General features: G+C 36.4%; 2 protein-coding genes across 2 annotated transcripts; one reads left to right on the top strand and one right to left on the bottom strand.

Annotated features, from left to right (window-relative positions):
* Positions 1 to 767: 767 nt before the first annotated feature.
* On the top strand, positions 768 to 14,421 carry LOC134267122 (uncharacterized). Its single transcript, XM_062749343.1, has 9 exons — positions 768 to 3,956; positions 4,486 to 4,857; positions 5,083 to 5,383; positions 5,757 to 5,878; positions 7,536 to 8,402; positions 10,550 to 10,715; positions 10,843 to 10,972; positions 12,716 to 12,928; positions 14,109 to 14,421. Exons 1-9 carry the CDS (start codon positions 857 to 859, stop codon positions 14,247 to 14,249), a joined length of 5,412 nt encoding a protein of 1,803 aa, XP_062605327.1. The 5' UTR covers positions 768 to 856; the 3' UTR covers positions 14,250 to 14,421.
* A 3,363-nt stretch (positions 14,422 to 17,784) lies between these two features.
* On the bottom strand, positions 17,785 to 23,985 carry LOC134267123 (collagen alpha-5(VI) chain-like). Its single transcript, XM_062749344.1, has 11 exons — positions 23,795 to 23,985; positions 22,019 to 22,086; positions 21,573 to 21,890; positions 19,750 to 20,007; positions 19,623 to 19,640; positions 19,193 to 19,507; positions 18,816 to 19,070; positions 18,695 to 18,703; positions 18,264 to 18,573; positions 17,939 to 18,183; positions 17,785 to 17,847 (listed from the first exon to the last, which is right to left on the bottom strand). Exons 1-11 carry the CDS (start codon positions 23,983 to 23,985, stop codon positions 17,843 to 17,845), a joined length of 1,992 nt encoding a protein of 663 aa, XP_062605328.1. The 3' UTR covers positions 17,785 to 17,842.
* Positions 23,986 to 24,179: the final 194 nt, after the last annotated feature.

The raw sequence follows: 24,179 nt of genomic DNA on the forward strand, positions 1-24,179 counted from the left end.
TTTAACTTTTGTAGGAATGTATGTATAAGGATGAAATTGCATATGCAGGTACTTTATCAGAAAATTCAAGTCAAGTTCACATTTGGTCTTAGTCTGATACATGGCTTTTGAAATTTTGGTTGCTTGTAGCCAGTTGTAGGGATATTTTTGGTATTACCATAGACACAGCTAGAGTAATTACTGAAGTTAATCTAATGAAGAAGATGTTAATTTCTAATTCTGATTTTTAGCTCACCTGAGCCGAAGGCTCAAGTGAGCTTTTCTGATCACATTTTGTCCGGCGTCCGTCTAGCTGTCCAGCTGTCCGTCTGTCTGTAAACTTTTCACATTTTCGACTTCTTCTCAAGAACCGCTGGGCCAATTTCAACCAAACTTGCCACAAAGTATCCTTGGGTAAAGGGGATTCAAGTTTGTTCAAATGAAGGGCCACGCCCTCATTCAAGGGGAGATAATTGGGAATTAATGAAAATTTAGTGGCATATTTTAAAAATCTTCTTCTCAAGAATGACAAAGCCATAATTCATCATATTTATATGGAAGCATGTTCAGGTAGTGTAGATTCAAGTTTGTTCAAATCATGACCCCTGGGGGTAGAGCGGGGCCAAAATGGCCGACCAAACTTTTACATAGAAATATGTAGGAAAATTCTTTAAAAATCTTCTTCTCAAGAATGACAAAACCATAATTCATCATATATATATGGATGCATGCTCAGGTAGTGTAGATTCAAGTTTGTTCAAATAATGACCCCCGGGGGTAGGGCAGGGCCAAAATGGACGACCAAAGTTTTTAAAGATATATATAGGAAAATTCTTTAAAAATCATTTTCTAAAAAATAGCAAATCCATGATTGGTCATGGGACTACTTTTGGATTTAAACTTTACAATAAAAAGCCATTTTCTACTTTTTCCTACCCTTAGTGCTCAGGTGAGCGATGTGGCCCATGGGCCTCTTGTTATTTTTAGCTTATGGAAAATGTCCTTAAGTAGAGGGCGAAAAAAGAGGAAGGAAAGTGGACTGAGAAGAATATTTGAGCGTTCAGTAAAGGAACTCAAGACAGAGGCACACACTGAGGAAGAGGAATGGCCCTCTCTGCCTCCAGCCTCCCAAACTTCACATCCTGCTGCTGACTTCTTACAACAGGGCAGTAAAACAACAGATGATACGAGCAAGGATAGGCAATGGGAGGAGGAGAAGTCTGTCCCAGAAATGGCCAAAGATACAAAAGTGTACGGTGCATCGGAAGATGAACCACAGACAGAAGACAGTAAGAAGAAGAGTGAGAGAAACAATGAATTACAGCAAAAAGATAATGTCTTAACTTCTAGACAAAAAGAACATAATACTGATTTCCCAGCAGTAGAAGAGAAAGAAAACACACGTGACAGTCAGGGTAGAAAGACATTATCAAAGATCAGTGATAAATGGGAAAGGGAAAAGCCAGGAGGATCCAGAGAGAGTCGACATACATTAAAGGAAAACACAGTAAGAAGGATAAAGGAGGAGACAAAGAGGAGTAGAAGCAATGAATTACGGAATAAAAGGGACACTAGCAGCACATCTAGGGCAAGTGGGAGTAGAGGCCCAGTTAACAGGAGGAGAGATTCTGATGGCAGAGGCCGGAGAGAGAGGGAGAGACGTAAGGCTAGAGAGCGAAGGCTAAGCAGATCTAGTGGGAGAAGAAAAGAAGCTAAAGTTGTTAGGCCAGAAACTTCCAGATTATCAAAAACTGAGAGTGAAGATGATACAAGGAATCGGAGAGATCAGCAGGAATGTGGTGTTGTGGAGGATTGGATGAATGACCTTCTTGATGTTCCTTATCTAGATCCAACAGAAATTATAATTCCAACAGAAAAAGTTTTGCAGGACAGTAGATCATATAGAAAAAGGTTCCAAAACAATAGAAAAAAAGCATCAAACTTAACATTTCATGAGAAAAGGGATCAGTTAGAAAGTATACAGGTGTCTGGAAATTCCATGGATGACAGAAGCAATCTTGACAATTATAAAGAACAGATTTCTGAAATGGCAGTTGAAATCAGTACTACTGATAATAATGGAAGTCAGGGTTCTGGATTAGTTTTACAATTCGAAGAAGAGTGGGAATGTCAAGAAATACCAAGTGAAACAATAAAGATGGAGGAGGACAAATTTCTATCTACAGTAAACACTGACCTAGAATTGACTGAAAGTGTGATAGAAACTATTGTAGAAGAAAGAGTTACCTTAAACAAGGAGACAAATGCTCTAGAAAAAAGTAACCCAACTTGTGATTTGCATAAGATTGAGACAGAAGACAGTGATGAACTATTAGGAAATACCAAAGATCAACCAGAGATAAGAGAAACAGATCAGACATTGGAGAAAAACAGTCGAGGACAACTGTCTTCACACACAGAAAGTGATGATAGGCTTTGTGCAATGGTCAGTAAAGATACACAAGGCAAGGAGAATGATTTTACTAAAGATGGAGATTGCAAGAATATCAGTAAAATAGACACAACTAATAATGCAGGAGAAATCTCCAAAGAAGACCAAAATAAACAATGCGAAGAGGAGTGCAACAGGGAATCCAGTGATAGCCTATCTTCATCTGTGAGCTCTAAACCAGTGATGTCCTCTGTTGAGGATTGGAGCAGTGAGTATCTAGATAGTGAAGAACACTCCGACACTTACCACAAAATTGTGCAGGATAAAATTGTCGCCCTAAAAAGCAGGATACCTATGAAAATGAGTACTAGTCAAAGAGGGCCAGAAAGAGACCTTGGATGTAGAGGTAGACACAGACAGAGGGATAGCCCTTTTCAGTCATATCTAAAGACAATTCACTTTGAGGATGGAACAAACATTGATCAAAGTAATAATGCAGACAACTGTGCTATTATTGGTGCAGAGTTTAATAAAGAGTATGTACAAACAACAGAAAAGGAAAAGACCATAGCTCCAACTAGAGAGAATTTCCTCGCAAATAAAATGGAGGAAGATCATCCTTCAGTGTGCACCAAAAAAAATTCTGGAGGAGAGAGTAAGTGGCCCAGTCGACCTCCAGGGTTCATTATTAGTCTTCCTTCTCATTCTCTGGATGATATTGAACAAGTGAAACCATCACCAGCTACCATATTCCATAAAAATATCCAAAATACTGTGGAAACATTGGAGAAATGTGAAAAGCTGTATGGTAGTATTTCAAAGGAACACAAGGGAGAGAGCAGGGTAGAAGTGTCTAGTTTGTCAGCTACTTTCCAAGGGCTGGATCTGGACTCCACTTTTGAGGAGAAAAGGGTTATTAAAGACTTCAAGAATTCAGACGAACTTACAAGTAATGGAGAAAACTGGGAAAACAGTCTGTATGATGTGGATACCATGGATTTGCATGTGTCAAGAAAAGAAATGTCAGATGTAGCAGTTGTTCCTGACGTCAACGTGGGAAATTTGGGTAAAAAGTCTGTTGTGGAGCATTGTGTTCCAGAAGACCAAGAAGCCCTGGATTCTAGTGTGGAGAGCTGTAGTTTTCCACATTTCTCCAACAGGATTTGTGATTCTCAGAACACACTTAATGGAATACCAACACTCTCAGAATATGAGAATAGTGTGAAGGAAGAGGACCTGGCGTCTCAATACGAAGACTCTCTAGAGGATATAGCACATCAGAGTCCTCCTCAGAGAGAGTTTATTCCTAACGAGGAAAGCTCATCCAGCTGCAGTAAAAGCAGCAGACAGAACTATGAACATTTCCAAAGGGCACCTGCCAGACATGAGGAGAGGAGATTGGAGAATAGAAAGAAAGCATTGGAGAGGAGGAAGGATGCCAGATATGGATTGAAATGTCATTGCCCTGCCGACTGTGTTCAGTTCTGGGTGTGGAGAAGCTGCCTATGTCAGGATCCATACTTGTACAGCATACAGAGTGGCACTGATGGACATCCAGCCAAAAATGTCATCTCCCATGGTCCATGTAAGTTTATAGCTTTATACCGTGAGTCTGTGAAATCACATATCTTTGTGAGGTCAAATTTTGGGATTTGAAGAAAAAAATTCGTTAGGGAATTGTTTTCAATGTTGGGGAAATGTTGAGTAGTTCTGTGAATGAAATTTAACATTTTATAGTGCATTGTCATGTATTAGTGGGTCTCTTCATATCTGGAAAACCAATAAAATTCAACCCCCACAATCATTGGTGATTTCACATATGCAGTCAAAAAGCACCTAATGAATATTATAAAAGACACTCTTATTTGGTAACTTGTTTTAAAGATAAAAATTCATTCATCAACATTTAGAATAAAACTTTTATGAAATATTATATAAATTGTATACACTCAAATGTCTTTTCTGATCACATTTTGTCCGTTGTCTGTCTGTCCATCTGTAAACTTTTCACATATTCGACTTCTTCTCAAGAACCACTGGACCAATTTTATGTCTTCTTTAAAGAAGAAAATGATGGATTAAAACTAAATGGAACATTTGTTTTTAATTTGCAGATGAGGAAGAAAGGAGGCCTAGATCTAATTCCCTGTCTATTACACCAGACGAATCAGGAAAAGTTTTGGAGGAAGATATTGATAGCAGACAAGCTTTACAACAGAAAGAAAATGCTATCAGAAGAAGAGACTTGAGCAGTGATAGCTTATTTTCTCCCCACAGTCCAAGAGAACTAGGAATTTTAAGGACTGTAGCAAGATCAGGGAGAGAACAAGATGAATGTAGCGGTCTTGATCAGAATAACAGCAGTAATGGAGCTGAGGACGAGAGTCTGGAACTTTCTGACGAAGACTCCGGTGACAGGTGCTCAGCAGACAGTCCAACCAGTGAAGATGCAGACATCCCAGAATACAGCGCGGAAAGAGAACAAGGTTGGTATATTTTTTGTGGAACAGTCAGGATAAGTTTGGAAATTTATTTGGATTGTAAGGGCTTTTTCAGTTAAAAAAAAAATCTATCTTACCCAGAACTCTACAATAGTTTCAGCAGTAACCTTTATAGATTTTTTGAGTTAGAAGTACCTTGAGAAGAATTTAGTTTTTCTTCAGACAGGGGTAAGGGATAGAAGGAATTCATTATGTAATTTTTTTCTTCAGAAAACTCTGTACCTTACCAGTACTTGGCTTCCTATCCTCCTGTTATGAACTACATGGGTTACCCCCCAGGCTACAGCTTCTACTCTCCATATCCTGCAGCTTACCCCGGGGCACAGGCAGCTCTGGGAAGGAGGTATCCGGGCCCATACCCAGAGCCTTATGATCCTTACCCCCCTGCTTACCTGAGTGGCAGATACAGCAGACAGCAATGTGTGGATGGACAGCTTTATCCTGATCATCCAGGATATCTACCAGCAATGTTCTACCCTCACTTTATGATGGTGGATGGATGGAGGGAAGCGTAAGATTCTATTCAGATTCTTTGTTACCAAATTATTTTAAAGAGTTTGATTTAACACTGTTTATTCATCAGGGTTTGAAAGAATCAATATTTAATGATTTATTATATTCTTATATGTAAATGATTAGAAATCCATATACAGTTAAACCATTTTAATGTAGACACTAATAATCTGGAAGTTTCATATTCAGGACAAAATCTGTGGGATACAAATTTCTTAAATATTTGTCTCAAAAATATAAAAGTTACTTTATAGTCATCTGGATGCATTGATAACTCAGTTTATTTGTATGGGAACACAATCATAAGGATATAACTGTAACTTTATCTATATTTAAAACTGCTTGTAACATGCTTCACATTTTACCTTTAGGAGTTTACATCATGGTGAACCTCACCTTGGTTTTATTCCTAGATACGTCTATCCATCATCACATGAAGGTCATGAGAGTTCTACAGGAAGGTGCAGAAGGGAGTCAGAATCTCATGCATCTAGTAAGGCAATTGTAATGGTTTAAATATTCGGATTGAAGTAGGTCACAATCAGGGGATGACAAATACATTTTTCAAACACTTGCCCATGGGCAAGTGCATGGTCAAATTTCACTTGCCCTACTTCAATTTTTACTTGCCCCACCAGCACTTTATATTCATCATAATGAATTAATTTGTCATTAAATCGAAAAATTTTGCAGCCTAGGATTGTTGTTTTGAATACCTGACATTTAAAACCACCTGCCATTAAGTACTACGTACCATACAATCTGTTAATTGATTGTATGCTGATTTACGTCCCGTTCGAGAATTTTCCACTCATATAGAGATGTTGAATTGCTATAATATTTCAGCTATAGTCATGATATCTGCTGTTTGTTAAAAATAATGGTTTTGGACATTTGTTTTTTTTTCTTTTCTCATACCTGGTATGCTTAGACGATTTTGTACCGAGTTTTTCCCTAACATTGTTATGGACGATGTTCTTATCATTGGCTTTGGATCATCATTTTCTGCCTCATAACTGTCAAAACTTTCTCCATTTCTCCAATGCCAATTTGTCACTTTCAATTAAGTACAAATACATGTACTTAAAACGTTCGGTAAAACTTGTAATGAATTGCATTATGATGACACAATTAAAGTGGTTCGCATACGAAGTGTGACAAACAAAGGAAGATAACTCTTACAACAAAATAATTTTGTGGAAAACTATGACATTTTCAAAAATATTTATTGATTGATTTTTGTTTAAAGTCACTTGCCCATGGGCTAGTGCCTATAAAAAATTCACTTGCCTGCCTCTAAAATTCACTAGCCCCAGGCGTCGGGCAGTGGGATTTGTCAGACCCTGTCACAATGATTCATTTTATGGTATATTCAAGTTTTGATAGCAAAAAAAATTACGATCAATTCATGTATTGTGGACCTCAAAATGTTTTGACTTAAATTTAGTGACATAAACTTTGAATCTCATAGTTTTTGAGTTAATGAAGTTTTGAATATATTCATACTGCATATCTTAAATCAAGGAATCAATGTCTAGTTAGTATAGTATGCCAGGGCATCAACGAAAGTGGGAAACATGGGATAATTTGCATATCGGGCGGAGCCCATTTTGCATAAATTATCCCACTATAGTTGATGTCCCTGGTATACTATACTAACTAGACAGTGATTCCTTATATTTCCATTTCATTGTGAAATAAAATTGTAGATTTAGACTTTAAAAATATGGACACAGATTTAATTTACACGAGGACTCCCATGCCAATTTCAATAGTCCTCGCTCACTGACGTCAAACACAGAGCCATCCCCACGAGATTTACATGTATATTTGGCCTCCTTAGCATCAGACACAAAGACGCATGTGCATGAGATTTTCATGCATATTAGGCCTCCAAAGTTCCTGACCTATCTACCTGCCTAATTTACATTCCAGTAGAATTATCAAGAAATCAACTCTGCTAACTTTCAAAGAGTTATCACAGAGAAAAAATTAGGAACTGAAATATTTTTCATTCAACAAGTATTTACTCAGCTAGATACAGTTTGAGTTCAATTTCATTATTTAACTCTTCAGTACTCTATTAAAGCAGCCAAACCTATCAAAATAGAAAACCTGGTATACATTCTGGTGTATATGTGTCTTTGTAGGTAGTAGAGAAGTAGGACATGGTAGCATAGCAGAAGATGCTGGACATCACCACAACATTGTTGATTGTCATCATAATCTCAAGAAAAAGCCTAAAGATACAGCTGGTAGAGGTGTGAGTAAAGTCAGCTCCATCCTCACTGAAGAATTACCCAGTAAGAATGTGTACATTCCTCCTCATAAGAGAGTCCCAAATGTGCACGGGCAGTATGTAGCCAGGGAAAACAGACCTACTAACAATAAAGACATTAGCCCCCCATCCAGCCACTTGTATCAAAATTGTAAAGAGACACCCAGAACCTGGAGAGAAGAAAGGAGTCACCTGGATGGGTCATTAGATATAGGAAGTAGTGAAGTGTCATACTGGAGAACGCAACAAAATAGGATGCTCTCATGTCCCACAACCTTAGAGCATAATTCTAATGCACACAACATTAAAAAGTCATTTGCTTCTATGCACTATGAATTACACCAACAGCAAGATGGCCAGGGACAACATACTTTAACAGAACTGAGTCAGAGTGGCAATGCTTCAGAGGATGAGCCTTCAGGGTGTGATTTATTTCTGGCATCCAGCTCGGAAGATTCAACCCCCACCTCTAGGCCCTACAGGTTTAACGATCAGAAGCAGACCATGGACAGATACCCGGACACTGGTACACTGGACTGGAGATCAGCCCTGCTGGAGAGATGTAACGTCTATGGTGTGGGCTACATAGATTCACACTGTCACATCGACTTTCTCTTCAACAGGCTTGATTTCAAGGGCAGATGGTCGGATTTTCAAGTGCAGAACATGAAAACGTTCCCTTCAAGTTACCTTGGATGTGTAGCAGTTTTCTGTAATCCAAACAGTTTTAAACAAGAGGGTAAGTTTTCAAACCTACCTGTGTTGATTAGAAGACATCATAGTATGTTCTTATACATAATTATTTAATATTTTCAAAAATTTGCACAGTTAAAATGCAGTTATTTTCATACCAGTGGCAGTTCCTGGATTTTGAAGAAAATAAACTATTTTCAAAAATAAATTTATATATGCATTTTAAATATACACATTATATGGTTATCTAACATATCATTTGAGTTTGTATATTTGAGGGCTAGCTGAATATGCAGTTGAGTCATTTAGGGGCCAGCTGAATATGCAGTTGAGTTAGGTGGCTTCCTTGAGGCCCCAAGTGACTACAGGGCAAATCCCTAGTCAGCTCGGGGAAAAGAACTTGGCAGCTTTCAGATTGATTCTTGAAAATTGAGTAGGCCAATAAATATATATAATGTATATATGAAGTACATGTGTATTACATCTCATGGAGGACATGAGGTTCATGGGTCTTGTAGTACCAGAAAACCAATAAAAATATACATTATTACAATATTTTACAATGCTGTAAATCATGTTTTATTCTCGAGAACTTTATTTTCACGCAATTACGCGAGACACCGTGCTTGCGAAAATTTTATTCTCGCGTAAATTAGCATTCCTTAACATTATATAGAGTAATAACCACAATTCTTGAAAATTTTGTCTCACTTATAAAGTGTAAATGAATATCTCGCAAAATTAGGTGTTGCAAAAATTAAGTGATCTATAGTATTTCCTTTCAGAATTGGTAACAGATATTTTTAGGGCTTCAGAAATGAGGCCCAGGAATTAGACCCCTGAACCTCTTGCCTTGCAAGAACATACCAAATAAAGCCTTTTATTTACACACTAATATTTTATTTCTTTTCAAAGGTGGTACCATGTGACAGTTAGGAAGGGGGTGTACACTCTTAAATATGTTGAATCTGCCACTTTTAAACTTGATTTGTATTCTTGAGCTTTGCTATTGAGGTTTAGTAAAGGGATTGACTTCAGATAATAATTACTGTATACAGGGAAATTTTCGCCCCTTTCGCCCTTATCTCTGTTGGGCGAATATAAAACGGGGTGAATTCAAAGAATACAGTATCATTTCTTAAACAAAAGTGTAAAGGGTGAATTTAAGGACAATGGCAAGGTTCCTGGTTTTTGTGTAGAATTCTTCAGGAACTCTTGAACAGGTGTAATGGTACTAAACATGATATATTACTGCTACATTTAACCCACCAAGCCATCCTTCCTTATTAGATTTTGTCAAATCGATGTTTTTACAATTCTCAATGCATTTCCTATGTTCGTTGATAAAAAGGACATGCTTAATTTTTTACCATAAATTTTTTGCAAAATTCAGTAATTTCAGAAAGTTTATATATTATATACATTATTGTATCCCAATTTCCAATTATATCTAGATATTATGACCGAAAACACAAATTTACAAACATGACATGGATCTACCAACACTGTTCATTATTTTAGAGTTACTTCCCTTAGCATCTAATTTGTATTCATAATGGTAAAGATTGGTTGACTGTTTTATGTTAAGTAATTTACCATATTGGAAACAAAGTTTCATAAAAATATTGGCAAAGATTTATTTTTATATTTGTTTGCAATTACTACATGTAAATGGTCCCTCTTTCGCACGACCTGATACAGTTACAAGTTCTCAACATTTGTCACATTTTGCGATTGTCCTTCCCAGCATAGGCACGGTAAATAACGGCCTGTTGAGTACTGTTTACTGTCTGTCCCTGAACACAATCTACACCAAACTACCACAATTTTTCTTTCATGCTGAAGAGATGATTCTACCCGTTGAATGAAGCACATGTGCTTTTGTTTACCTCGATCTGTTAAATACGCTGTATTGGTTTTCGTTTCATAGAGAATTCTACATGGGGGATCACTCTAAATCACAGTTTTATAAGTGAATAAACCCATGATATAAACGTTTTTTCTCCGGATAACCGTGACTTGCCAATGTCCTTAAGACAGAGCAAAATTGTTTGCAAGATTGAAAAGGCGAAAATAACGTGGGGCAAAAATTACCCTGTATACATTATACCATTATATATCATGATTATATGATGCATGGATCATCAGATTAAAACCTTGCAGTAATTACATCTTTATTGTTTTATAATCTAGGACTCTGGAGGAGTTTAAGTAAAGAGGAAAATGTTTGGTTAACATTTGGATGTCATCCGAAAAATGCACGCGACTTCACCAAATGGAATTTGGAAGGCTTGAGAAAGTGTCTGCTAAATAGCCGAGTAGTGGCATTGGGGGAAATAGGCTTGGATTACTCTGGAGTGTTAGAATCAATTCATTCTCTAAAAAACATGGCTGAAGAAAACTTTTAAGAATAAAAAAAATAAGTCGCTGAAATCTAATTTTCAGAAATTGAAAGGTTTTATATCTTTAATTATGTATGCTTTCAGATTTGTTGAGACCAAAGAGCTCCAGAAATCGGTATTTAAGAAGCAGATCAGGATGGCACTGGACATGAGGAAACCCCTGGTCATCCACTGTAGGGAAGCAGAAGAGGATTGTCTGGACATCCTCAAACAGGTCAGAATGAGGTTCCCTAATCACTTTCTGTTAAAGGACCGATACATACTATCTAGACATCCTAACAATGATTATGTTTACCATGATAATCAGTAAGGCCAATGGAAAACTTTGCAAATACACATTATATGATTATTTAATATGTCATTTGAGTTTGTATATTTTGATTGAAAGATAAATACTGAGGGTATTATTTTAATTAAACTAAAACCAAATTGGTATTGCCTTATTGCAATGGCATTGTGTCTCTAAACATGTACGAGGGGCATTTCAAAAGTCCTGAGAACTGTTTAATAAAAAATTAACCGTCTTACGGATATTATTGCGTTTGATATCATTGGAAAAATCCGAAAAATATACACATATTGTGACGTCACTTTCTAATTTTCATGACGTAATATCTCCTAAAATGACGTCACAATATAGAATGTTTAGCATACTGAAAATTCGCGTTTTTATCCACATGGCATATTGTGACGTCACTTTCTAATTTTCATGACGTAATATCTCCTAAAATGACGTCACAATATGGAATGTTTATAGCATACTGAAAATTCGCGTTTTTATCCACATGGCACGATTTTTAAAGTGCTGCCAAAAGCTTATTTGAAAAAAATATTTCAAAGAAATTTTTTTTTTGCAAAGAAGTAGAGTAGGACTATCGTATTGCTTATCAACAATTCTATATTTCATTGTTTGGTTTGTTTACTAGCATGGATTATGTCCGGTTATGCTATCATCGACATTCATTCAAGATTTTAAGTTACATGATACGAAAGGATTTTCGGTCTTTTATATAGTTCTCCATTGTATGAAATAAAACATTTTCAGTATAAAAACTGAACTATATTAATGCAGTTTTCAACAAATATATTTTGAGTAACAGTACTCTTACCGTTTACAAATAAAATGTACAAAAGTCTTGCCCCTGACTTGTTTCTGTGCGTATTTTTTCTTATTAATTCAACTTCTGCGCCCCAAAACCCGCTACTGGTTTTAACTTTTGACTCCAAAAAAGGTTTATAAGTTATATAGACATGTAGAATCTTATTTAATTTCCATGAATTAATTTTTGCGAATATGTAGAGGTACGGTGGGGTTAGAACTGCGCCCGCGCCATTTTGGATTTTACAAGAAAATATGGGGCACACTAACCTTAACTTCTCTTGAGTCTTCAACAATCCCACAAATCTGGTTAATACACCTGACGAATTGATGCCATCAAATTTTGTAACATGATCGTGTATTTTTCTTTGATTGCCAACTTTGCCTTATTATCACAGTTAGGTCTGTTTTACGCAATATTTTCAGCAAGATTCGATAAAAACTTGCTATGTTTGACAATCGCTTAAACCATTTCAGAACAAGAAGATCTCCGAATAGACCACCATATGATAGATTGTAGTCTATGTAAAGATTCTACCAACTGACATTTGCGTCCGATAGCTTGCGTCAGAGTAATGAGCAAAAGTTGTTTTTAAAATTTTACATTGATGAAATTGTGTCTTTTGTTACGTCATTTTTATGGCCAGTATTGTAAGCATGCGGAAGTATGACATCATTTTTGGAGTTATTACGTCATAAAAATTATAAAGTGACGTCACAATATGTGTATATTTTTCTGATATTTCCAATGATACCAAACTCAATAATTTCCGTAAAACGGTTAATTTTTTATTAAGCAGTTCTCAGGACTTTTGAAATGCCCCTCGTATCTTAGAACTTAAATCTTGTTATTGACAGATGGTACCTAGACTCTACAAAATCCACTGTCATTGTTTCACTGGAGATTTCACATCTGCCAAACTTTGGTTGGATTACTTCCCCAATCTGTACATTGGCCTTACCCCCCTGGTAACATACAGAACAGCCAAGGGAGCACGTGATGTGGCCAAGTTCATCCCTCTTAAAAGGTTACTGCTAGAGAGTGATGCACCTTACTTTGTCCCAAGAACAGTAAGTCGTCTAACATTTAGGAATGGGTCAGTCATGTTTAAAAAATAATAATAATTTTCTTTTTCATTACAAATGTTAAATTAAGGTCAAGATCTAGTAAATGGGAGGTGCCTTCAGATTTTTCAAATTTAAGAAATTAATTCCTTTAATTATGCTTTATAACATTAGCTTGGTCAAAATATGTGTTTCGGGGCTTAATTTGTAGAAAAACAAGATGAAAAACCATATTTTAAACTGTCATTTTCAATGAGAAATTAAGAAAACCAGTATTGAAAATGGGAGTTTTTTCCATATCAGACAAAGAAAATGTATCCAGATTGCCTACAGTTTTTCAGAAAAGTTATTTGTATGTTCTTAGTCTCTACTTTAGAATAATGTTAAATTTAAGATAGGTATCGGGACTACTTTTCATTTGATTTTAAATTGAATTGCATGAAAATACTTAATTTTCTGCATAATTCTATTTGAGCTGTAAAGTACGGGAAAAAGGAAGTTGAAAGTGATTATGACGTCATAATGGATTTAGCACCGAAAATTCATTCTAAAGTCATTTACTAGATCTTGACCTTAAAAATAGTGAGGTTTGATTTATGCCCGAATATTTTTTTGATTTAATGTTTCTCCATCTTCATGTGATATAGAATTCAAATCATGATAATGGGGGATAGAATGGGGCCACAGTGCTGATCAAAGTCTTGCATAGGAATACATGAGGAATCTTTTTAAAGAATCCTCTCAAAAACAGCCAATGACAATCAATCTCAAGAACAGCAAAGCCGTAATTGATCATAAGTAGAAGCAACCTCAGGTATTGAAAAATCAAGTCTGCAGAAATCATGACCCCCAGGTGGGGCTGTAATTGACAAAGTTTTACAAAAAATCTTTAAATAATATCTTGTCAAGAACAGTATAGCCATGTCTAGTCTTATTTATTTGGAAACATCCTCAGGTAAAGCCGATTCAAGGTTTGTTCAAATAATAACTCCCAAAGGTAGGGAGGGTCAAAAATGGGTGATGAAAGTTTTACAGAGTAGTGCATATGAAACATTTTACAAACTATTCTTCATTTATATGGAAGCATCTTAAAATAGTGCAAATTCAACTTTATTCAAACCACTTTATTGCAAAAGTTTTTTTTGTAACAAAAGGAGTTGATAATAAACAATTTTGTAAATTTTAGATTCCAAAGGAGTCCATGAATTATTCTCACCCAGGGCTGTGTGTCACAGTGGCAGAGGAAGTGGCTCGACTTAAAAACATCTCGGTACAGGAAGTTCTTAAAGCCTGCCTAGAGAACACTAGAGACATGTACAAAATCTAACTCGACAAATTAGTGAACAGCAACTAGAAATAAAGAACAGTCAATTAAAAGCAAATAAGACACACTGGATGGATTCATTGTTAGGCAGATCAAGTGAAGTTTGTTCTATCCTTGTATATGTTGAATTCTCCATCAGATTAAGTAATAAAATCTAGGTATGTTTTAAGAAGTGTTATAGTGAAAGATACATGTCATCAGCTGCTGTGACAGAGGTTAGAATGGGGATTTACTGTTCAGAGAGTATTAAAATAAAAAATTCAGAAAGGTTCATTTTTCCATCAGGGAGAAATTTTAAATTCAATATAGATCAAATCCTAAGCAAGAATGTTTTTGACAACTTTGGCCTGTGAACTTGATACAAAAGATATATGTGTTAATTCACAAAAGGTGTGGACAGTTTTGAAAATATTTCCATTTTTTGCTGCCATTTTTAGGTCACCTGAGTCACTCAGGTGACCTATTGCTATCCGTTTTCGTCCGTCGTCGTGCGTCGTGTGTTAACATTTGAACATTTTCAACTTCTTCTCTGAAACCACTGAACTGATTTCAACCAAATTTGGTATACAGCATCTATAATTGAAGGGGAACATAAATTTTGAATTTCATGGTCCCCGCCCCCCTGGGGCCTGAGGGGTGGGGCCAAAACCACTAAAATTAACGAAATCTTTGATAAAAATCTTCTTCTCTACTCCTGGACATCAAGCAGTCAAACTGTTGGTATGAATGTAATGAGCATTGAGTCCTCTACCAAAATTGTGAAATTCATGGCCCCAGGGTCAGGGGTTCTAGTGCTAGGGCGGGGCTCTATAGATTATATAGTGAAAATGCATTATTTCTTTGAAAATCTTCTTCTCTGCTCCTGGGTATTAAATAAACTAACTAAGTACATAGTTATGATGAGCAAGAGTGGCTCTACCAAAATTGTGAATTTCATGGCCCCAGGGTCAGGGGTTCTGATGTTAGGGCGGGGCTCTTTTGATTATATAGTGAAAAAACATTAATTCTTTAAAAATCTTCTTCTCTGCTCCTAGATATTAAATAAACTAACTAAGTACATAGTTATGATGAGCAAGAGTGCCTCTTCCAAACTTGTGAATTTTATCGCCCTAGGGTCAGGGGTTCTGGTGTAAGGGCGGGGCTCTTGATTATATAGTGAAAAAGCATTATTTCTTTGAAAATCTTCTTCTCTGCTCCTGGGTATTAGATAAACTAACTAAGTACACAGTTATGATGAGCAAGAGTGCCTCTATTAAATTGTGAATTTTATGGCCCCAGGGTCAGGGGTTCTGGTCTTAGGGTGGGGCTCTATGGTTTATGTAGCGAAAGTGCATTAATTCTTTGAAAATCTTCCTCTCTGCTCCTGGGTATTAGATAAACTAAATTAGTATATAGTTATAATGCGCAAGAGTACCTAAACCTGATTTGTGTCAGGGGTTTACCCATTTTATGTAAGTGGGGTCTTTTGATTATATGGTGAAAATACTTTAATTCTTTGAAAACCTTTTCCTTTGCACCTGGGTATTAAGTAACTAGAGTAAGCAAGCTAAGTATATCATTATGATAAGCAATGGAGCATCTTTCAAAATTGTGAATTTCATGGCCTCTGGTTTAAAACATCAACCAATTCAATTGTTCAAAAGTCGTTACATGATACTCAGGTGACCTATAAGGCCCGTGGGCCTCTTGTTACCTCACCTGAGCTGAAAGCTCAAGTGAGCTTATCTGATCACTGTTTAACCAGACTTGCTACAAAGCATCCTTGGGTAAAGGGGAATTTAAATTGTTAACAAAGGGCCAAGTCCCCTTGCAAGGGGAGATCATCAAGAAAAGATCAAAATAGGGTCAGGTCATTAAAAAATCTTCTCAAGAACCACTGGGCAAGAAAAGCTCAAACTTATTTGAAAGCATCATGAGGGTAATGTAGAGTTTAAATTGTTAAAATCATGACCCCAAGTGGTAGGGTGGGTCCTATAGGGAATCGAAGTTTTACATTGAGACATATAGGAAAAATATCAAGAACCACTGGGCCAGAGGAGCTGAAACTTACGTAGAAGCATCCTGGAGTAATGTAAATTGTTAAAATCATGACCTCCAAGGGTAGGCTGAAGCCATAAAAGGGAACCCAAGTTTTACATTTAAAAATATAGGAAAAATCTTCGAAAATCTTTATCTCAAGAACTACTGGGCCAGAAAAGCTGAGACTAATGTTGAAGTATCCTTGGCGCTTGGGTAGTGTAAATTCCACATTCTCCAAATAATAACCCATTTGTGATTACCCTATCTCTTCTTTTTCTGAGCAGTTGCGACATAATCTTCCTCTGAATTTGTTTTCAGGTGACAATTAAGGCCCTTATGCCTCTTGTTTTGCGTTAGGTATCTTTCTAAAGTTTTTTTTTTTCCAAGTATACGAGGGTTGTTCGAAAAGTTCGTGGACGATGTCAATCTTCGTTATATTATTCTCTATAAATTTAAAATAAGCATATAATAATGTTTAAAAATATTTGTTTTGCTGATGTGTGAAGTCTTATTCCATTCGATTTAACAGAAATAAATGTACTTCATTTTAAAATCAACATGTTTCGTACCCGCGGAGCACCCTTAACGGCCATGTAACGTCAAAACATAACGTCAAGATTTTCTAAAAAAATACTATTCCTATACATTTCACACAGTTTAATCGAATGCCCACTCATTAAATTCTTTTTTTTAATACCTGACATTTATTTTTTTAAGAATTGCTCTCGTTATATAATTTCCTTTGTTAAGGTTTTAATTTCTCTTATTACTTAACACTGCTTTCACAGGATACGAAACTCTGAAGTGCCTATGTTTTTTTTTGACGTTCCAACTTTTTAAAGTTTTTGTTCAGATTTTTACAGTTAAACCGTAGCTTCACAGATTTTCCTAGTCCGATCAGGGTCTCTGTCACTCAAATACTGCCTGTACTATTTGTACATGCATGCACAACTCGCTTAAGACATATTTTCTTGATTCCTCAAACATTTTAAGATTTTTTCAGGGTTTTCCCTGAGTAAAACATAAATTTGCACCGTTATCTGCTGTTCTGTGACGTTCTAAAACGTCATCGTTTTTGTCGTTTTCAATAAGGACTACCTATCTTCTCAAGTCGATTTCTTTTCAACAATGTAACATATGAAGCCATAATTTGGTATACTAATCGTTGTAACAATTCTTAATTTGAATTTCTAGGTTGTTTTTCGTTTTTGCTCCATTTACAGAGAATATGCTTACAGGTATTATATAGTGTATTGTCTGTAACTTACTAAATTTTGACTTGCTCCGCGATCCGATTTTTTCATTTTTAAAATCTGGATAAGTTTTGAATAAATCGAAATATTTTGGAAAAATTTGATAAAAATCGTTTAGATTTATTGTAAAAATATTTCTACCAAATTTGGAGAACGTATGACGTCAATTAAAGAAGATATGACAGTTGTCCACGAACTTTTCGAACAACCCTCGTATGTGTTATTCTGAGAACTATCAGAATTGTACAGAAATACAAAAGTACTAGTTGTTTTTAACGTCTGTTTAATTTAAAACCACATATTCTGCGTTTCCCTTGTCTCTTTTCAAGCTGAAATGAAAAAAGTATATACTAGTAAAGAGATCATAATTTCTCAAAATGGCAGCGATTTCTGACAAATACAAGTTGATTCCTTACCTACCTTCGCAGGCCATTTTGGTAACACTTTGAGTGAGGTCTCGCAGAGTATCGTAATTCTTGGTCGTTAAGAGATAGTCCGTGCCATTGGCGATGCCCTTTAGTTCTTCTACAGTCATATCTCCCACGCCTATAGCTATCATTGTGACGCCACTTTCTCGCGCCTTATGGGCTTGGTAGAACGTTCTGGCTTTGCTCTTGGAGTCTCCGTCAGTAATGACAATACCCAGTTTCCTAACATTTTCTCTGCTTCCTGAAAAGAAGTGAAGAATAAAATTATAACATTTCTGGATAAATGCAGTAAATATGGTAGCAAATAAAACTGAAACCTGCCATATTCTGGACTGAAACTGCGCATCCACATATGCTTGATGGCGTCTCCCGTGTTGGTACCGCCTGGTTTATAATCAATGTTGTTAACAGCATTCTGCATTTGAACTTTGTTATGGTATCGCTTCAGCTCAAAGTTGGTGTGAACCTTGCACTCATACGTCTCTACTCCCATCTGTACCCCGTTCTTGTTAATGTCAAGGTTGTATGTAACGTCACTGACAAAGTGTTTCAGTTTCTGGAAATTGTTTTTACCAACACTACACGAGGAATCGAGGAGGAAAACCACATCTGATTTCCCAAGACATGCTGAAATTTAATGTATGGGTTTGTACTATGTTCTCAATATTGTAAAATGCAAGAAATTATCAGGAATTACTTGAATTGGTTCTTTTACGTTATAATTTACTGTATATTATGCAATACTTACTGCTTGGAGCTGAAATTAGGAGAAGGAAAGAGATTTAACCTTGTTTTAATTTGAATGAACAAATACAGAAAAACACAGAATTGTTATAGAAATGTTCATTTATGAGGGCTGAAATCATTACCTGTGCAGACCTGTCGTAGAAGGAGCGGCTGAATGTGATTCAGAGCGCTGAAGGTGTCCACTCGGAATATGTTTTTGTTGGAAGCCATTTTTGTGAGTTCGTCCTCATCCACTTCGTCCCCCACTCCGATGGTGAAGATCTCTACGCCCTGAACCTTCAGCTTGGTAGCTTCCTCCAGGGTTTTCTCCTTGTGCGTGGAATGCCCGTCTGTTATCACAATGGCGATTTTTGGAACCTTCTGGCTAGTCCTGGCTCCTATTGGAAGAAATGTCAGTTATATACTAGGGTTGACATATTCGAATCTTATATTATGTATTATCTAGACAAGTCCTCCAGTAATGATTCCTTTGGGAGCTTACGGACAAGCGGTTTATTACCTTCTTTGGTTGAGAAACTTTTTTGGCGTAAAAATTCGAGTGCTTTCCCCGTGTGAGTCTCTCCATCCACGAACTCGATCTCGCTGATGGCTTCCTTTAGCTCTTTTGTGTTGTCGTATTTGTTCAGAGAGAAGGCGCCAATTACAGGCGTGCTAAATATGACTATTCCAAACTGGACGGCATTAGGCCCAACCGTAAACTCATCAACAATATCCATTGTAAAATTCTTCATCTTTTCAAAGTTGTCTTCTCCCACACTGCCGCTGGAATCCAAAACGAAAACGATGTCGGCTGCTCCTTTCTTGCTACAGTCGCCTTATAAGTACAGACAACAAAAATAAGGAAGTTAAAAAATAAAAGATGATTTTTAAAAATATCATCCTGATTCCGACAATTACTGTGAAACTTGAACAAGATGTTTGAGACTTACTTGCTAGTCCTTTCAACTCTAAAAATAATCAGAATACATATAAATTTGACATGCTTAGTTCTCATTGTATTAATTGCAAATGGTTTATGTTCAAAATTGTGACGATAGTACCAAGCGATATGCATACTTGTACAGGTTGCTGCCGCTAGAGTGCTTTTAATCATTTTTAACCCAACAAATGTGTCTATGTGGAAGAGGTATTTGGAGTCGGGGTCGCTGGCAATGTCTTGTAATTCTTGTAGATCAGTGCTTTTCCCCACTCCTACCGTCATTATCGTTATACCGCTGTTCTGGGCCAGTCGGGCTTGCTCAGTGGTGCGGTTTTTGTAGGAGGAAACACCATCAGTCACAACAATGGCCAGTTTGGGTACCCCAGGTCGATGGCCTGTAACAGTTATGATAAAAACATAGCGCAAGTGCATACAGGTGAAAGCGGAACATAAAAAGAAAAAAATGTGATTTTAAATGACATTGGCGTCGGAAGCAAATTGAAAGTGGGGGGGCTAACTGTAAAAAAACAAAATTCTATACCTTCAACAAAAACCTGACAAGCAAAAAAAAAGGGGGGAAATGTCCATTTTCCAAGCACACGCGTGTGTGTGTGTGTGGGGGGGGGGGCGAACTTCAATACCAAACATTTTTTTTCCAAACACCACCACTTTCACCATTTTTAACCCATACTGCGACGTGTCTGTGGAAAGTGGAGGGGGGCTAAACCTACGAAGCAATGTTCAATGTGTATACTAAGTATATATTTGGAAAAAAGTGGGGGAGCTAAGCCCCCCCTCCCCTCCCCCCGGTTCCGACGACTATGAATGATATTTATTTAAACGTGTAAATAAGCTTTGTTATATCTTTAAGAATTTGTTCTTATACAAATCTATTCGAAAAAAGTCTAACATTCGTAATGTTTTACTGATCAGGCATAAAAAAAAATCGATGTATGACCGCTGAGTTAGATGTTGGACTGGTCGATGAGATGTTAGATCGCTTATGTCACACAATGATCGGAGCTTAATCTCATTTGCATTCTTTGGTGTTTAACAGTGACGGACCTGAGGTTTACATCACGGAAGACATTATGTAAAAAAAAATATATGAAAATCGACCGGTCCAACATCTCACTCAGCGGGCAAACATCGATTTTTTTTATGCCCGCTCAGAAAAAACATTACGAATGTTAGACTTTTTTTCGTAAAGATTTGTATAGGAACAAATTTTTAAAGATTTAACAAAAAACATTTATTGACTCTGTTCTCGGGCAAAATGCGTTTTGTCGACCCTCGAACCAAACTGTCTGCCTTGGACCTAATGGCATCGCAAACAGTTTGATTCTTGGGTCCGACAACACGCATGTGACAAGATCTTTCCATGGGTACCACCAAATTTGACCTCTTGACCTTGGAATTTGACCTACTTTTACAAAAAAAAATACGATACTTTAACCTTGGCCATAACTTTTGGAGCTAGGGCTTTCTCCTCTACATGTGTATTCATTGTGACATGACATTTCAGCTGGTATAAATATTTTTGACTTTGACCTAAGAATTTGACCTACTTTTTAAAAACTTTTACCTTGGTCATAACTTTTGAACAGTTAGAAATAGGGCTTTCATATCTCACAAGAGTATTCCTTGTAACAAGACCTTCCTTTAGGTACCAACAGACTTTTTGACTTTGACCTTTGGAGTTTGACATGCATTTGAGAGAATTCAACGCAAGCTATAAGCTGCCATACGGGGGAATCAGTGTTTCACAAACACATCTTGTTTATACATATATTAATGATCAATAGCTTTCTTAATTGTTCCTTTTTAAAAACCAACCCCACCTCCAGACACCTCTATTCATCTTAAGTAAGACGGTCTTTTGAATTAAACTTTTTTTAAAATTCTGAACACTTTGCTGTCGATATACTGTCAAAACCGATCATTGAAATGTGTTCTTTACCGAATGCTTTAGAGAAGGACTTGAGTCTAAGATGTTCCAATGCGTCCCCTGTGTTGGTGCCCCCTCCCCCCACGTAAGACACCTTGTCCACGGCGTCCAGCACGTCTTGGGTGTTACTGTAGGAGTCAAGCTTAAACTCGGTCCGGACTCCTGTGTCAAACGTCTCCAAACCAACCTGTACTTGAGTTTTGCTCAACACAAATTCCTTCACAATACCCTTGACGAAATCCAACATGAGCTTAAAGTCTGAGCTCGCTACACTCGCAGAGTTGTCCAGTAAAAACACCACGTCTCCCTTAGTTCCACAGCTTGATTCCCCTGTAATTCAGGTTTCTATAATGTTATTTATATTTGATATCCTCATCTGTGACGTCATAAATTCATCTTTCAAATATTGTTTTGATATTTTGTTTATTTCAAGCTGAATAGCTGGGAAAAAAACTTACCAGAAGACATTGTAACATGACCACTAATGACAATGCACACCACTAAAGTTATTCTTAAATCCATTTTTCTGAGAAAAAGAACACACACATATAAGAAAGATATGACAGTAGTCCACGAACTTTTCGAACAACCCTCGTATGTAAAATAAACTTTTAGCTATTTCCCAAATCAATCTCTCTCTCTCTCTCTCTCTCTCTCTCATGTGCTTTATGTGATCACTTAAGTGATGACTGAATGAATATATCAATATATGGATACATATAGTTATATACATGTACATGTATATTTTTCTATACTTTATCGAATTCAATAGTGATTTTAATAAACTATAATCAAAAGATTTTATCGTCTTAGAAAATGCATATTTGTGCCTTCTGTAATAAAGAATAGTAAAAATTTCATATTCCATATGCCGTGTCTTTATGGTAAATGCAATTTTATTCGCACTCTTACTTTTGCAAACAAGTGACATTTAACCACAAATCACATATACATGTATCTTTTATTTAAAAGCTTTTCCTTCCCTTCATAAAAAAATTGAAAGGTGAAAAATACTTAAAATTTCCGTGTAGCTCAGTTAGAGAAAATTTTACCTGTTCGGTCCCGTGTGAGGATGTCACTCTGTTCTCAGTCTGACGCCGGGATTGCTGATTCCGCCAGATCCGGTTTCAGCTGTGCGTGCTGGACAGTAAAACCAAATCACGCAAAATCTTCATTAGTGAACCAATACGGACTTTTGATCGGAAAGAAAGTTCGATCATTTTATTTATTGAATATTTCTTTTGATTTGCTGAATCTTATCAAATATCTGTTTGGCTCTCGGAATTTTAAATGTTTTATGAAACTAGTAATATCCAATAAATGCTTCTTCCAGGACCTTAAAACTGAGCTCTGTTCTATTCTCATTTTCAAACTCCGCGTTTCAGTCATTAGGTAAAATATATAATATATGTATTACATCCATATAAATTTAGGTCACAGGCACCTGACGTTACTTACTTTTTCCGGTTTTACCTGACGTTACTTATTACAAACAAGCAAATTTTTAAAAGAATTATGGTCCCCTGCTTTCGTTGTATATGTGGATGAGATGTCATTTTTTTATGGCATTTTGTGTCAATTTGTTCTATAGGTTCACCTTTCCCCTATCTACCAACTTTGATATAGGCTATACCAATTAACTAATCATCTCACCTGGTCAAATTCCCGTATTGCACACATTTTTTCTATGCCTGAAATTCAAATGTGTGTAAAACGGGAACAAACCGTATTGCCAAGGTGTAATAAGTTTTTATTCATATGGTTTCTTAAGAGAAAAAGCAAGCGATAGATAATGTAACCATATAGTTTATTTATAAAATAATGAAAAAAAATTCAATTATCTTATAATAATTAAAATATTTACAAGTAATTAAAGCATGCAGGACCAACTCTTAATGGCCACTTTGATTCACAGCCAAACCAAAATTTGAAGATACATTTGGTGCCAAAAATTAAAGATAAAATCAAGATATGATGATTATGATAACAAACATTAAAATGTTTCAAGACTATTCCACATAGTGCTTACTGTAGCTGTCTGTCAATAATGTTTCATCGTAAAAATAATTTGCCAAGAAAAAATTGCCAACCAATTAATAAATAATCAGAAAAAAAAATAAATAACAAAAATAATAAATAAGTAACGTTTGTGTTTTCAAACGTTTAAAAGTCTTGAAAGACAAATGATGGGTTGACATGGATTGTCAAAGTTTGGTCCAAAGAGTCTATAGCACCGCAACACATAGTAATGTCCCATTCCTGAAAATGTCACAGGGCGGCCCAGAGAGTTTATAGCACCGCAACACATAACTGCCCCACATAGAAAAATGTTCCTCATAGGAAATCCCACTCGCTGTACTTTGGCTCGTGGTATGTTAGCCTTTTCCACTTCCGCTGGTGACTGAATTTCACACGCTCTGACCATTCCAGCTTTAAAAAAAACATTTACATTTTTCAGTGTATTGACCACTATTAAACTGAATCTACACCATAAAATGGTTTAAAGGGGGGGGGTTAGGGGGGTTAGTTGTACCTATCGTTCCCCAATTTTCGAATAACTTTTTTTTAAACCCCCCCTTGATTTACAAAACAAATGGGTTTTTTAAAGACTCAGTCGCC

The sequence above is a fragment of the Saccostrea cucullata genome, unplaced genomic scaffold (genome assembly GCF_032062105.1).
Source record: "Saccostrea cucullata isolate Sc308-1 unplaced genomic scaffold, CSIRO_AGI_Scuc_v1 ctg9255, whole genome shotgun sequence".
Taxonomy (NCBI): Eukaryota; Metazoa; Mollusca; class Bivalvia; order Ostreida; family Ostreidae; genus Saccostrea; species Saccostrea cuccullata.